At 41.5% G+C, this 15,283-nt stretch overlaps 1 protein-coding gene across 1 annotated transcript in view; it reads left to right on the top strand.

Annotated features, from left to right (window-relative positions):
* Kcnh8 (potassium voltage-gated channel subfamily H member 8) overlaps nt 1–14,821 on the top strand; it is a 373,434-nt gene extending 358,613 nt beyond the window's left edge. The window contains exon 16 of the mRNA XM_027394572.2: nt 14,132–14,821. Within this exon, the coding sequence (XP_027250373.1) occupies nt 14,132–14,821 (690 nt within the window). The remainder of the gene's footprint in view (nt 1–14,131) is intronic.
* The last annotated feature ends 462 nt before the right edge of the window (nt 14,822–15,283 follow it).

Raw genomic sequence — 15,283 nt, 5'->3', positions numbered from 1 at the left:
GTCACTCAGACCCTCAAAACACTCAGCAGAGTGGAGTAACCACAATGGGAAAAGACGCAGAACAGCCACAGTGGCATTGGCGCTTCCAGCATCCAGTAAAAAATGCACTAAGGAAGACCCATTGAGCAGTCTGATGACGCTCCCCACCTCCCCACCAAAGGCCTTGTGCAGAGCAGAGAGGGCCCTCCTGGGCAAGCATCTGACTTGCTATTCCCACCGTAGGTGGTTTTACAGTAGCAACCTCTGTCAGAAACGGTTGATCTTCTATCTGTTCTCGGGGGCACATTTTAATGTCTCTGTCTGCTTGCTGTTTTCCCCTCTTTCTATCATAGACCGAGGGGCCACCCTGCCCCAGGACAGGGTCTTTTAAAGAACCTGAGTGTTGAGTCTGACACTAGGCAGGACCTCTTTGCTGTTAGATGTGCTTTCCATGAACTTGACAACACGTGGCAACTTTTTAAAATATAAGCTATATTCTGAGCAGGTATTTTATTGAACTGATATCCTTCAAGTTTCAATGAGTTAAAAACAAGATTGTTAGTCCATGAGAGAATGTAATTTCTCAGAGTTATTTTGGCCTAAGTTTTGCTTTTTATCCAACAATTATTTGCTATGTAGCATTGGAACTTTTCCTCTCTGAATCTTAGGATTTTCCATATAAAATAAAATAATTTTCAACAATGTTATTAAGATACATATAAGTATCATAAAATTCATGTTTTAAAATATGTGATTAAATAAGGTTTAATTTTGTATTCCTTTAACCATCACCAAGAATCAGCTTTAGAATATGCTTTGTTTCCCCAATAATGCCTTTGATTCAGATTTACACGTAATCTAGGAACTGTGTGGGCCTACCCTCTGTTTTGATAAGATCAACCTTTCTGCCCACTTACATAGAATAAGGTAGCTTCTCAGCTGCTGCCTCAGTTTTAATTGCTTTCTCCAAATAACAGTAGTTTAAAACACATTCTGGGACATTTTAGATGCAGATAATGATTTTGGAAGAGGCCAAGGAAGCATGATGGAAAAACAGAACAGAAAAGCTTGAAGATGAAGAGCAAATGTGTGTTAATGAGTTAACCTGTGGGTAATTGGTGGTCAGGCCTTCTAGGGACCGCTAAGAGATTTCAAGGAACAAGTTAAGGAAAAGAAGGCCTAGCTACAGAGAGTCTAGAGAGACTCTCACAGGAAAAATTCAGGAAGCTCTGGGATTCTTTTGGACCATGGGGAGGGCATGTGGAGAGGTACAGTATAAAAGAGTCCCTTCTAGACTAAAGTTAGAACTCACATGCTGCCATCTTGAATAGGATCACCATGTGCTGATACTAAAGAGAATTTCACAAGTAGAATTCTTGTGGTCACACGACTTGCAGTGGTCTGTAGTAACAGCAATGCAACTGGAGCAGCCCAGGTCTCTCCTAAACTTAGGTTGTCTCTTAGTGAAGGTCTGTACTCAGCTGCCACCTCACCTTCCTTTGTCTGAAGTGAGACAATGACTAAGGAGAGGAGTAAGTACCAGGAGAAGAACAGAAACAACAGTATTAGAGAACTCCCCAACTGGATTGACAGTTCTTAGTGGCAAGTCCAAACCGTACGGGAATCACCCAAACAACCTCCCACTGAAAACTACAGAGAGGCTGGAGAGATATCTCAGTGTTAGGTTAGAAACACTGGCTGCTCTTGCAGAGGACCCAGGTTTGGTTCCTGGCATCCACAAGTGTAGCTTTCAACTGCCTGCAACTGCAGTTCCAGAGGATTCAGGGCCTCTTCCAGCCTCTGTGGGCACCATGTACACACGGTACCCAGATATACATGTAGGCTAGACATCTAAGATTTAAAAATAAAATATTAAAAAAAACAGAAGGGGAAGGAAACAGACTTATTGTTGGCAATCTGCACATCAGCCTTCTTTGAGCAGTTTCTCTTTAGACATTGCCCAGGTTAAAACCACCCATTATGCCATTAGATTTCTGCCCACTCCCATCTTACACAAATACGTAAGAGTGCTAAGTGGTTGATCTATTTCTTAACTGAACCTTAGAGTCAGTCATTCCTCTTGGGAAAGGAGGCCTTTCTCTTTAGAGTGTGGACACTGCACAAGTCAGGCTAAAGAACTGTATCATTGTTCTTTGATAGTGTGGCCCATCAGTCTGTGTAAACAGAGATCCATTTGGAAAACAAAGGAGCCTTGCAATTTGATATATCCATTAGTGTCCTTCTGTTGAAAAATACTCATTGAAATAAGAAGATAAAATTAGTAATGGACTAGCCACCTCCTTCTAAAGATTAGGTTTTCCTTATAGTAAAATATCTGATTTCCCCACAGTTATAGCTTAAGCAAAACAAAACAAACAAACAACTTTACCCTTTAAACATGATTAAATTTATATATCCTTAACCCTGTGTGTAGTGTATTAAATGTCACTAAGCCAGGCACACTGAAAATATGAAGTAGATTCAGAATGCGCAGTTACTCCTTACAGCCTCCTACACAAGTTTTCCTTACACCTCCCACAAAGTCATATTGTTAACATAGGAAAAACAAAACAATTAAGTCAAAGCCTAATACTCTGTTTAGTGTACCTTCTACTTGTTGTAGCTGGAATCAGTTCATTGCTTTACTCTTACACTATATTTAGTTACTATCAATCAAGAAATGCATTAGTAGTAAATGTGGAATATGCTACATGACTCTGAAGTTTGTTACCAAAATGCCAGACAACAGGATAGATAGCAGAGACTGCAGTGCAGACTGCAGGCTCCGGGTGCACTGCTGGAGCACTGATGACTCTGCATTCTAATATTTGCTTAAAAACTTAATGTACAGGATCTGGAGCAATGGCTCGGTAGTTAAGAGAACTTATGCTCTTCCAGAGGACCTGGATTCAGTTCCCTGCACCCATGTCAGGCAGCTCACACCTTCATAGCCTCTTATAACTGTAGCTTCAGGGGATTTGAAGCCATCTTCTAGCCTCCTTGGATACCTGCATATGCACTTTTCACGCACACACATACACACACACACACATATATATATATAGAATTATACCATGTTGTGTACATTTCATAATTAACTGATTAAATGCATTTTACATGTCAGAAAAGGCATAACATTGGTATTAACCTACATTCCCAGAACACTAAAGGGAATTTTAAAGATGTAGGACAGGCACCAGTATTAGCCTGCTTTAGATACAGTTCCCACACTTTTAGTGCAGGGAAGATGGGACTTCAAGAGAAGTCACTTCAGGGACCGTGGACTGTAAGAGTCAAGCACTACCTTTCTGAATAGGTTTGTAGGTAAATGCTGCATGTGCTCTAGTTTCTCAAATCTAGCTGACCCAGAAAGACATCATAGACACAGTGTTTAAGGGAAAACTGCTTTGGCATAGTGAGCACAGAGCAGAAACATTGCTGCAAAGAAAAGCTGCCCTGGAGGGAAACAGTGCTTAGATTCACATTTGGTTACTTCAACAAGGTGTTTGTCTTCCCTAACCTTACACCGTTCTATTAGTTGGTAAGAAAATCTGCAATAGGAGTTCCTGTGTCAATTTAGGACTGGATAATATAAACATCGAATTGAAGTATGGTGGCCTCTTTAATACATGAGAACTAGATACTTGTTCTTGCTGTGTTAGAGCTTGCTGACAGTTATTCACACTGTACCTTTGCCTATGTTTTGGTCATTTATCCATCTTCTTTCAGAACTGTTCCTTCCCATTCTTTTCCCATTTTCAGTTGAGTTGTCTTTTTATTATTAACTCTTATGAGTTCTTTATACTTCACAGAACCAACTCCCTTATTAAACACATGATTTGTAATTTTCTCTTCTCATTTTTGTACATCAAAGCTTGACGAGCACAAAGATGATCCATAGTCTGTAAGGTTAAGATATCTTCATTCAGATTAACACCAGCCAAATGCAAGCCAGAGTGTGCCTAGAGGTAGCAAGCTAGCGAGGCCAGAGAGAAGGGGCTTCCCCACGAGTCTGCGGCTCCTTAAGAATCCCCCCCATCATCCTCAACCTCACCTGACCACGCCCTCATGGGCGTGGCCAGGCAATCTGTAGCCCTAGGAGGCAGGGCTACAATGTCTCCCTACACTTGACTTCCTTGATGGTGTCCCTTGAAGCAAATTAGGATTGATTGTAGAGAAAGCCAATCTGTCTTCATTTTCTTCTTGTACTTTTTGGGTCATATCTGTGAGAAATCCATTGTAATGAATTCCTCCGTTTTCTTCTTGGAATTTTAGACTGAAATCTCTTCAGTGCCTTTGTGCCTTTGATCTATTTTGGGTTAAGTTGCACCTATTGTATGAGTTGTGCATTTCTCTTCATTTGTATGTGAATTTTCAAAGCACCATTGGTTAAAACACTTTTTCCAGTTGAATGGTCTGAAAGCTGTGTTCATAAATTGGTGGAGGTGAATTTGAAGGCAATGCATGTGTTCAGGTTGTTGTAACCAAATATCGGACAAGACACCATGCTGGCAAAGGCTTGTTTGCTTTTCAGTTCATGGGGAAGGATGGTGGCAGCAGAATGAGGTGGTGATCTCATTGCATCCACAATCAGGAGGTACAGAAAAATTAATGCTGGTGCTCAGTTTGCTTCTCCTTTTATTCACTCAGACACCCGCCTCAGCACACAGGACAGTAACGCCCACAGGTAGAATTAAATACTCTACAATTAAACCTTTCTGGAAATATTTTCATAGATACTCCAAAGGATTGTTTCTGTGGCAATTCTAAATCCAGTTAAGCTGACAATTAAGATTATCCATGCAGCTAATGTCTGTATGTAATGTTTTTAATTAGAGTCTTTCTAGAAAACTCAGCATAGCCTCAAACTTGTGATCCTCCTGATTCATCCCCTTGAGATGAGTGGTGCAACCCTCTGACAAGTGTGCATGTATGCACCACCATACCTGGCTATTTCTGGACTCAAAATTGTATTCTGTTGACAATCTGTACCAGCTCTTTGCTGTCTTTATTACTTTACTTTGTAGTAAGTTCCAAAATGGAAAGACAAGTGTCCTCCGTCTTTAGTCTCTTCTTTAAAGACAGCTTTGGCTGCTGAGGCTTTGTGCCAACTTTAGAAACATCTATTTTGACAAAGAGAGAAGCCTGCTTTCTTTTTTAAATAATCCTTCTCATTTATTATTTTAAGTTTCTGTGCATGGATGCAATGTATCTTGATCGTATCAATCTCAACTGATCTCAGAATTACTGACCACATCTCACCTCCCTCCCAACTTCATGTGCAGCTTTATTTATTTATTTATTTATTTATTTACTTACTTACTTACTTACTTACTAAATGCCTGGGCCCAATTAGTGTTGCCCGTATATCTACATGGGGATGGTGTCCTCCTTCCAGTGGCCACAATCCCATACAACAGTGACTCTTCCTCCCCCAGCAGCCACCAACTGCTAATAGTTCCTCACATGGGGTTAATTTTTGTGAGTCCCTCCCCACTGTTTCTCCCTACTTCTCCTAGATCCACTTCTACTTCCTACCCCCTATGGTCATAGCCTCTTTTTTTATTATATAACACTTCAACTCCAATTTATGCTGACCATATGATCATAGGTATGCGCATGGTCTACCAACCAGTAGCTGACTTCCCCCAGAAGCCATCAACTGCCCACAGCTCCCAGTTGGGAGGGTTCTTGTCAACATCTTCCTGTGCCATTCTAGAATGTCAACTGGTTTGATCTTTCCTTCCTGTATTGATTGGGGAAGACAGATAATCTGTAAGAAAACATCTGTTTGTAAAGTTATTGCAGGTAAATGAAACTGTACGATTGAATATAATTAGACTTGAATCCCACTGCACTTCTAATCTCTTCCTTCAAGGCCATGCCTGCCAGCATCATAGTAATAAGGCTTCCAAGAGCCATTTGCACAATGCCACCTAGACATTCACCAAGAAGATAGCAAACAAAAGCCAGAACACATGCTTGCTCAGAGTGTGGGGGGTTAACCAAAAAATGTAATTCTGTGAAAATTGGAAACGAACTATAGAAACTGAGAGCAGAATGGGGCTACCAGTGACTGTGAGGATGGGGTGGTAGGCAAAGGACACAAGGTTTCAGTTTGACAATGGAAGATGCTCACTGTTCAGTTATAGCTAAGCATGTGTTGTATATTGATACAAATGCACATTGTAAATTTCCTAACAATGAAATGTGGTAAGTATGTGAAGAGGTCTTTAAATTAGCTTGAGATGGTCATTGCACAGTGAATGCACATAGTTTCCATTATGTTTTTCAACATAAATACACATGATTTTTTTTATAATACTGAGCATGGAGCCCCAGCCTTCACACATATGGTGAGGGGCTCTGCAGTCACTGAGATAAAACTCAAGGATTTTTCATTTTTCATTTTATTTTAAGATGGGTTTTTAAACTTATGACCATCCTCCCTCAGCTTTCAGAGTAGCTGGGAAATAGGCATGTGCCACCACACTTAAGCAATATACAGTTTTGTTACAAATAAAGATGACAAAGAATTCAGTGAAAGCTCACTTAGTTACCTGAATTAGCTTGTAAAAATGTGTGTGTGTGTGTGTGTGTGTGTGTGTGTGTGTGTGTGTGTGTGTGTGTGTGTGTTACAGGAAGACTTTTGGTGCAATTAGTACCTCTAGATTTAAGAAAATTATGTCTAGCAGGAAAATATGCACATTTGGCAAAAATTGAGATAGGTCAAGAACTGTTCATACTAAGAAGAATACATCACCAGTTGCATCCCCATCTGTTCACTAACACATGAAAATAAAAATCACAATGTTTTCTTCTGACTACCAAGTTCCAGAGTACATGGGCTGAAGTGATAGCCAGGATTCAGAAAGAAAATGCACGGAAGAAGGAGAGCTATTTCACAGGAAACAAAAAACGTTGCTAAGGGTGTGTTTTGACTTACACTCTTGTTCCCAAAACACACACCATAAAAACCCAAAACAACAAATCTCTATTTCCACCAAAAGCCACAGAACAGTATATGACAGTATCTGCAGTTACTGGGGAAAATAGGGGACAGCCCCACAGATGGACTGCATAAATAATAAATTACATGTTACTAAATCTCCCAATTTTAAACAGTAGAGACTCTGATGAGATATTCAGAGCATATTAAGCATTCTCACCTACTAGAAGCTTGGTGATAATTCTATCCTTGCAAGTTTAGATCAGTAGGAAAATTATTTAAATTTAGCTAAAAAATCGAAACATATGTTAAGAAATTCACCACGCAATTTACTCTTAATTAAACTATCCATCTACCAAAACAAAATTTGGAGTGTGTGCTGTATGTCAACATTTGTACAGAAACTTTTGCTGCTTAAAAACCTAGTGTAGTCCCTGCTCCCCTCCCCTCCACACTTAGCCCATGCAGGTCCTCCTTCAGTTCTAATCAACACCATCATGTACATGCTTAAACTTCATCTCATATTCCTGATAGAGAATCCCCAACCTGCCTGACCGCAATTACTCAACCTTTGATCTGGGAAAACAGAATATTAAAGCACTGTTTCCCATCTCCTCAGCCTTTGCACTACCACAGAAATCCACACAGACCATGCTAAAATTCAATGTTCCTCTGATATTAACAGTGTTAATAGAACAGGGTAGTTCTTTCATGCTGATGAAAGGAAAAGTTACATAAATGACTGTGATTGCCCTTTCCTCCTGGCTGTCCTCTGGATTAGTATTCTCTGCCATGCAGAAATATTCAAGTAAGCTTACTGTTTGTGTATCATCAAATCCAGCCACATGGGATGCTCCATAAAATCAGTTATATGGGGACTAAAGTTTACATGTATATTATTAAACCATGTATCACAGTCCTTACAGGGAAATGATGCAGTGGAGGGAGGGATACAGGTAAAAAGGCATCAGTAGAGCTCATTAAACACAACAGCAGCAAGCAAGGTAGTCTGGAGCTGTAGGTTCTAAGGAATCCTGGATGTGGGAGAAATAAGAAAGCATGGTAAGTTAGTGGTTCCCTTTTTCATGCATGTCATGCATGCATGCATGTGGATTATCACTGCTGGCAAGTTTGTGTCCCATAATGTGTGACAAAAGGTGATGTCTGCTAATAGTAGAGGCAATACAAACACCCATGTGGCCTAAGTGAACTGAGACTTCAATTCATGATCCTGGCACAAAATAAGAAAGTAGTCTTTGGATGCACTGGTGTCCGTAGGGAAGTGAGTCACTTGACAGCCCAGATGCTTCTTTCCTTGCTCCTTTATCTAACCGGACCTCGGATGAGAGGAAATGTTGGGCCCGAGCAATTTGCTGCACAGACTGATGGTGATGCTGAACTGGTTTGGCCAACAGTTTTAAATTCCAGACTGCTGGGTTGTCATTCATAGGAAAAGAAAAGGGGACAAAGAAAGGAAGGAAGAGAAAGAATGAAAGAGGAAAAGGAGGAAAGGAAGGAGAGAAATTAATGGATGAAAAATAGTGTACAAGTGGAGCGTACACATCAAATAATTTTCATTTCATCCATTCTCTCTGTCTTGAATCAAAAGTCCACATCAGCATGGCCTGCAAGTTTGCAAAGTTTCAAAACAAAAAACAAAAATGGTAGAAAAGAAGTGGGGCTTGGGAAAACTCGTATGTTTTCTAATATCAGTGACAGAAACGTTCAAGGATTTTAGGTTGCTGTTGGGCTAAGAAGAAAGCTTGCCTCTGTTTGGTCAGCGTGGCTCTGCTTCACTTCACAGTGACCTCGCATGAAGTTCTATGGTGAAGACAAAACTCGGTAACTGGACAGTCCTAGACAGAAAGCAGCTTCAACAGTTTTCATTGACAATTCTATTTGTTTTTTCTTTTTCTTTCTTTTTTTTTTGTAGCAAGGTGGTGGCTTGATTTCTACCACCCTCAAAAAAGTAAACTCTTTATTTCTTACACTTGATCAAGACTGACGTCTTTCCTATCTTAGAATAGACTCTGTCAGCAAACCCAGCAGGGACCAGTGCACACCACTGCAATAAAACCGTTTTGTGTGGATGTCACTATCCCCTCAGTGTTACTGTTGTTTCCGCCTTCAGGAGATGGTGTCTCTCTTTGTGGCAACTGCCTTTGTCTTTACAAAGGATGAGATCCCCTACATAAAAGGGATTAATCCCTCATGGAATTTTAATAGGGTGCAGGGGCGTGACCCTGGGAACACAGTGATGGAAATCTTCCCTCACATCACTTGAAAGTTCTATTTTCTTGACTTCTGTGCTGTTTTTAGTTCCAGATAAGGTAGTAATTTTTCTTTTTGGAACAGCTAATAAGTGTTTGTGTTCCTAGAACCAGTGGAGTCCATGGATTCCCAATCAGAGTTCATGGCCTCAAAGATGTGGTGATTGTATAGTGTAAGTTAGTTGTCAAGAACGTGGCTCTGAAGAAATGGAAAATTTTTATTTTGAAAGCTAGAAATCCATTTATTCTGAATTATAGTGTTTACCCTATAGCAAATCTTTTGTTGTTGTTGTTCACATAATTTGCTTTGAAGAGAATTTACTGTTTAATCAGTGTGGAATTGCTTTCTGAGATTACGCCATTTGCTTATCTGATGTTGAATTGACAGTCTATATAACTCTTCTCCATAAGGTAATGGTTTATGTCACTGTGTTTTGTGGAGATTTTAAACATATTAGCAAGCATCTCCCAACTCCTTCAGAAACAATGTGATTGCAAACTGCAGCAAAAGATAAGTCCTGGATTCTAGACCAAAGATGTCTTTCATAAAATAAGTAATCTTAAAAACACCATTTGGGGGCTAAAGAGGTGGTTCAGCAACTAAGAGAGCAACTAAGAGTTCAGTTCCCAGCACCTATGACAGTGAACTCATATCCACCTCCAGCTCCAGGGGATCTGATGCTCTCTTCTGTCCTCTGAGGGCACCACCACTCATGTACACACAGACAGACAGACAGACAGACAGACAGACACACACACACACACACACACACACACACACACACACACTTTTCATTTTTAAAATAAAACAACATTTCACTTCTGGGCCTCTGTTTCACACTTTGAAACTGCCTGTCTTAGTGTTTTTGGTTATTTTGATCATGAAAATGTTATATCATTATAAATTTGTTAAAAAATTCATGAATACTGTAATTCCTAATATAAACCTAAAGTTCAAAACCAGTCTTCCAATGCTCTGTCTTTATCTACTTCTGAATGAAGGGTACTTACTTACTTAGGGTTTGTATTGCTGTGAAGAGACACTGTGACCACAGCAACTCTTACAAAAGAAAGCATTTAATTTGATTGGCTGGCATGCAGTCCAGAAGTTTAGTGCATTATTGTCAGGGAGGGCTGCAAGGCAGCATGCGGGCAGACAGGACTGGAGAAACAGCCAAGTGTTCTACATCTTTATTTGCAGACAATAGGAAGTGGCGGGTCTCACTGGACATGGCTTGAACATATATAAGACCTCAAAGCCCACCTCCACACGCTTTCGCCAACAAGACTACACCTACTCCAATCAAGCCACACCTCCTAAAAGTACCATTCCCTTTGGGGCCATTTTCTTTCAAGCCACCACATGGGGGCATCTTGACTGAAAGCTCAGCTAATCCATCAATCCAGGTGAATTTGATTCAGGAATGCTCACTGTGCCCACAGAGAGAGCCATTCAGATGTCCTTTCAATTGATGTCCATTTAGTGGCAGATGCATCCTGAAATGCTGACAGTGGAGATAAGGATTCCATCGAACCTTCCGCATGTCTGTGGGGCAGGGATCCTGTGAGGCTGAGTGGGCAAGACCCACGCGCGCAGATTGGAGAGTTGATTCATTCCTTCATGCTCACCCTTCCAGTCCTTTGTGAGATTGGGGTGTATGTTCTACTTCTAGCAGCTTCAGATTCACTGAAAAAAAAAGCCAGACAGGCATCTATTCGGTTCACTACAGTTCCACAACAGCACAAAGAGTTTTGGTCTTGCAATTTCAGTCAATATGTTAGCAGCTAGTAGCCTGAACCACAGAATGACCTCCTTCTAAACCTTTCTAAATGCCTCAGTTTGAGCAGTGCCGCCTCCTGCTGGGGCTGCAAAGGAGAATTAGCTTCAGGAGGATCTCACAGGAAGTGGACTGGATGAATTAGGAATGTGTAGACAATGAAAGTAAAGCTGTCTAAGGAAACAAAAGGAACCAAGTGGGGAGAGGAGGAGAGTGGAAGATTTAAAGGATATATTCTTCATAAAGCATACATTTGTACGAAAACTGGTTATGTAGATATTTTTTAAATGTGTGTATGAGAAAGATAAAGAAGCCTGCCCCAAATAGCAGTCTTGTTTTTTGTCATGATATTGAAACTACTTTTTCCAATTTTTTTTATTTGAATTAGAAACAGGATTGTTTTACATGACAATCCCAGTTCCCTTCTCCCACCCATCCTCCCCTATTCCCCCCCAATTAAAACCTTATCTGTCACGTATCTTTTCTGCTGCCCCTGGATGGTGAGGCCTTCCATAGGGTGTCATCAGAGTCTTTCGTATCCTTTGGGAGAGTGCCTAGGCCCACCCCTGTGTGTCTTGACTCAGGGAGTATTCCTCTATATGGAATGGGCTCCCAAAGTCCACACCTATGCTAGGGATAAATACTGGGCTTCTACAAGAGGTCCCATAGATTTCTGAGGTTTCCTCACAGAAACCCATGTTCCTGGGGTCTGCATCAGTCCCATGCTGGTATTCCAGCTATCAGACTGGGGAACAAGAGTTCCAGGATGTTCAGGTCAGCTGTTTCTGTGGGTTTCACCAGCCTGGTCTGGACCTCTGTGCTCTTCACTGGTCCTTCTCTGCATCTAAGTTCCAGTTCAGTTCGGTGATTAGTTATGAGTTTCTGCTTCTACTTCCACCAGCTGCTGGATGAAGGCTATAGGATGGCATATAAGTCAGTCATCAATCTCATAATCAGGGGAGGGCATTTAAGGTAGCCTCTCCTCCATTGCTGAAATAGTTAGCTGGTGTCATCTTTGTAGATCTCCAGACATTTCCCTAGTGTCTAATTTCTCTGTAAACCAAAAATGTCACCATTATGATATCTCCATTCTTGTTATCATGTATTCTTCCCCTGACTCATACTTTCTGCTCCCTCCTGTCCTCGGCATCCCTCTTCTTCTCCCCTTCTCATTCTCCTAGCTCCCTCCCCCCTCTTCCCGTGCTCCCAATTTTCTCAGCAGATCTTGAACCTCTCCCCTTCTCCAGGGGACCATGCATGTCTCTCTAAGGGATCTCCTTGGTTATTAGCTTCTTTAGCAGTGTGGCTTGTAGGCTGGTATTCCTTACTCTATGTCTAAAATCCGCATATGAGTGAGTACATACCATGTTTGTCTTTTTTGCGTTGGGTTACCTCACTCAGAATGGTTTCTTCTAGATCCATCCATTTTCCTGCAAACTTCAAGATTCCATTGTTTTTTTTTTACGCTGAGTAGTACTCCATTGTGTAAATGTACCACATTTTCTCTATCCATTCTTTGGTTGAGGGGCATCTAGGCTGCTTCCAGTTTCTAGCTATTACAAATAGTGCTGCTATGAACATTGTTGAGCATATGTCCTTGTTGTATGAATGTGTTTCTTTGGGGTATATGCCTAAGAGTGGAATTGCACTACTTTTTGAGTCTTGATGGTGTTTATCTGGGGATTCAACTGCTGCTATTGGAACCTTTGTGGTTGTGATGGTAAGATCACAGCAGCACTATCATAAGCTATAAGGTATTAACATAGAGATGGCAAACATTGTGTTAGTGTTATGCAATCCAAAGAGTGGAAATTTGTATGTATCCAGTTTGAGGTAAATCAAATTTCAGTCAGAAAGCACAGACTGGAACCACATTCAGTCTCCTAGTGTCCACTGTGGGGTTTTGTTGTTTTAATCTAATGTCAGGAAAACAACTCTGTCAGTAGATTTTTCTTGTTGTTTTAAATGATTACTTTTCTGTTGTTTCTTATGTTTAGGGACTGTGTCTCCTTTGAGAATTTGATAAATTATAAAGGTTTCATCTCTAAAATGAGCGAAGCAGATACAGTATAATGTGGGTTTCAATGGAAGGATCTCCTAGTTACTTGGTAGATCCCAGGACACTCAGATGTTCACAGGGCTTGCCTGTAGTTAACCACTTCACAGTCTCTTTCTCTTCATCTCTTTTTGTAACTTCCATTTTTTCCCAGGAGCTCTTTTTTTAGGAAATCTGGTAAGAGTTCTCACCATCCTCTCCTTCTTGGAGGTCTCTTATTTTTGGCTCTGAACCTATAGTCACAAGACCGCCCCTAGGAAATGTTAAGCTAGAGCTGCTGTTCAGTCACCACACTGAACAGAGGCTCAATGTGCCTGGTACATTGCACATGGTATCTGCTCCTCCAGGCACTGATGACATCTTCATACCTGTCAGTATGCCATCCCCTCTCAGGAAGTAGAAGCTATCAGTGGTGTTCAAGGCTTCCTTAATCCTTTGCAGTGATACCTCAGTCACCAATTAAGATCACTGTAACACGGTAAATAAATGACCCAGGGCTAATCATGGGGTTCAAGCTTCAAGCTGAAGATCAGAAAAGCAAAGCAGCTATCCACTAGCTCTTACCTCTACCACAGACCCAAGGGGCAATCCTCATACTCCCTGCACTTTACTACTTCTGATTCACTCAGACTGTTATGTTCTCCTCAATGTGACTAGAGACTAATTTTCAGACTGAATGTCTCTACCCTTTATATTTCTCAAACCCCGGGATTAAAGGCGTGAGCCCTGACTCACTTTCCAATAGCCCTGGGTGGTCTTGGACTCAGATATCTGTCTAACTCTTAATCCTGAGTCCTGGGATTAAAGATGTGTGTCTAGCTTCTATGGCTAACCAGTATGGCTGCTTTGTTGTTTTGATCTCCAGTGGCTTTAATAAAGGATATATTACCATAGACCCCTAACCACACTCATCTCTCCTAAGTGGGTATGTCTTTAGATCAGGATACAAACCCGTCTAGATGCCCAGCCTAGTCAGTCACCTTTAGTTTGGTTAGCTCTGAGATGGAGTGGCCCTCTTTCTCACTTTCTTCAGTTCTCTAAGACCTGTCCACACTGTGTACCTATGACCATTGTTGTTGGCTCTGCTTTCTCCACACAGGTAACAACATTGACTCAGGAGGTCTCCCAACTAGGGAAAGATATGAGGAACATCATGCAACTTCTGGAAAACATCTTGTCACCTCAGCAGCCATCAAGGTTTTGTTCTTTGCATCCCACTCCGATGTGTCCTTCCAAAGAAAGCTTACAGATGAGGATGAGCTGGAGTGCTCACCAACCTTGCCTCCATTTTCAGACAGGTGGAGCACAGCTTTATCATGGTAATGTCACCTCTGACATCTGGAGTATGGATCCCTCCTCTTTGGGCAGCAGCCCTCAAAGAACTGTAGCTCATGAGCAAAATCCAGCAGATAGTGAACTGCATCTTTCTCCAAAGCTTGATTATTCCCCCTCCCACTGCCAGGTCATCCAGGAAGGTCACTTGCAGTTCCTGAGGTGTATTTCCCCCCATTCTGATAGCACACTGACACCTTTGCAGTCAATCTCCACCACTCTCTCATCCTCAGTCTCTTCCTCATCAGAAACATCCTTGCACCGTGTTCTCCCAAGTAGATCAGAAGAGGGCAGCATCACCCACAGACCTGTGAGTTCCTTCAGTTTGGAAAACTTACCAGGCTCCTGGGACCAAGAAGCAATGATGTCATCCTCTACAGAAACCTTGGAGAACTTTCCAGTAGAAGTTGTCACAAGCACAGCAGATTCAAAGGACAGTAAAGCCATAAACCTATGATGTCAGCACACAGGGGCAGCTTCCAATGCCAAACTGCTGCTGCATGACAGCTCTGGTTTGCCTTTGGGGCCTGGAGTAGGCATGGAGCCTAAACAATGTTGGGAATTCTGCAGAAAGGAGGGCAAGGGGCCAGGGAAAGGCAGGCCCACCTCTACACTGTAGCAAACAATTTCTAGAACTTAGAAGCACCAACACTTTTTCTGTACAGGTATTAACTTACTGGTCTGTTTGACAGATTTTGGTAACCATCCAAAGACCCTGAGGGTCTGAATAGATAGAAAATCCAGACAAAGAGTTTGAGGATTAGTTTTGTCATTAGTGGCTTTTGTGAAGTGCAGCAAAGGTTTTTCCTGAGTGCCTGATTGTCATTCCTGAACAGTATCCATAGCACTGCTGGCTCCCAGGGATGCATGGCTCCTGCTGCTCTCTCCCTTTTTGTGAGGGCAGAAGGACAATTATTAC

This window comes from Cricetulus griseus, assembly GCF_003668045.3.
Source record: "Cricetulus griseus strain 17A/GY chromosome 1 unlocalized genomic scaffold, alternate assembly CriGri-PICRH-1.0 chr1_0, whole genome shotgun sequence".
In the NCBI taxonomy this organism is placed as follows: domain Eukaryota; kingdom Metazoa; phylum Chordata; class Mammalia; order Rodentia; family Cricetidae; genus Cricetulus; species Cricetulus griseus.
Note: the sequence above shows the minus strand (reverse complement) of the source record. Positions and strands in the feature narration are given on the sequence as shown.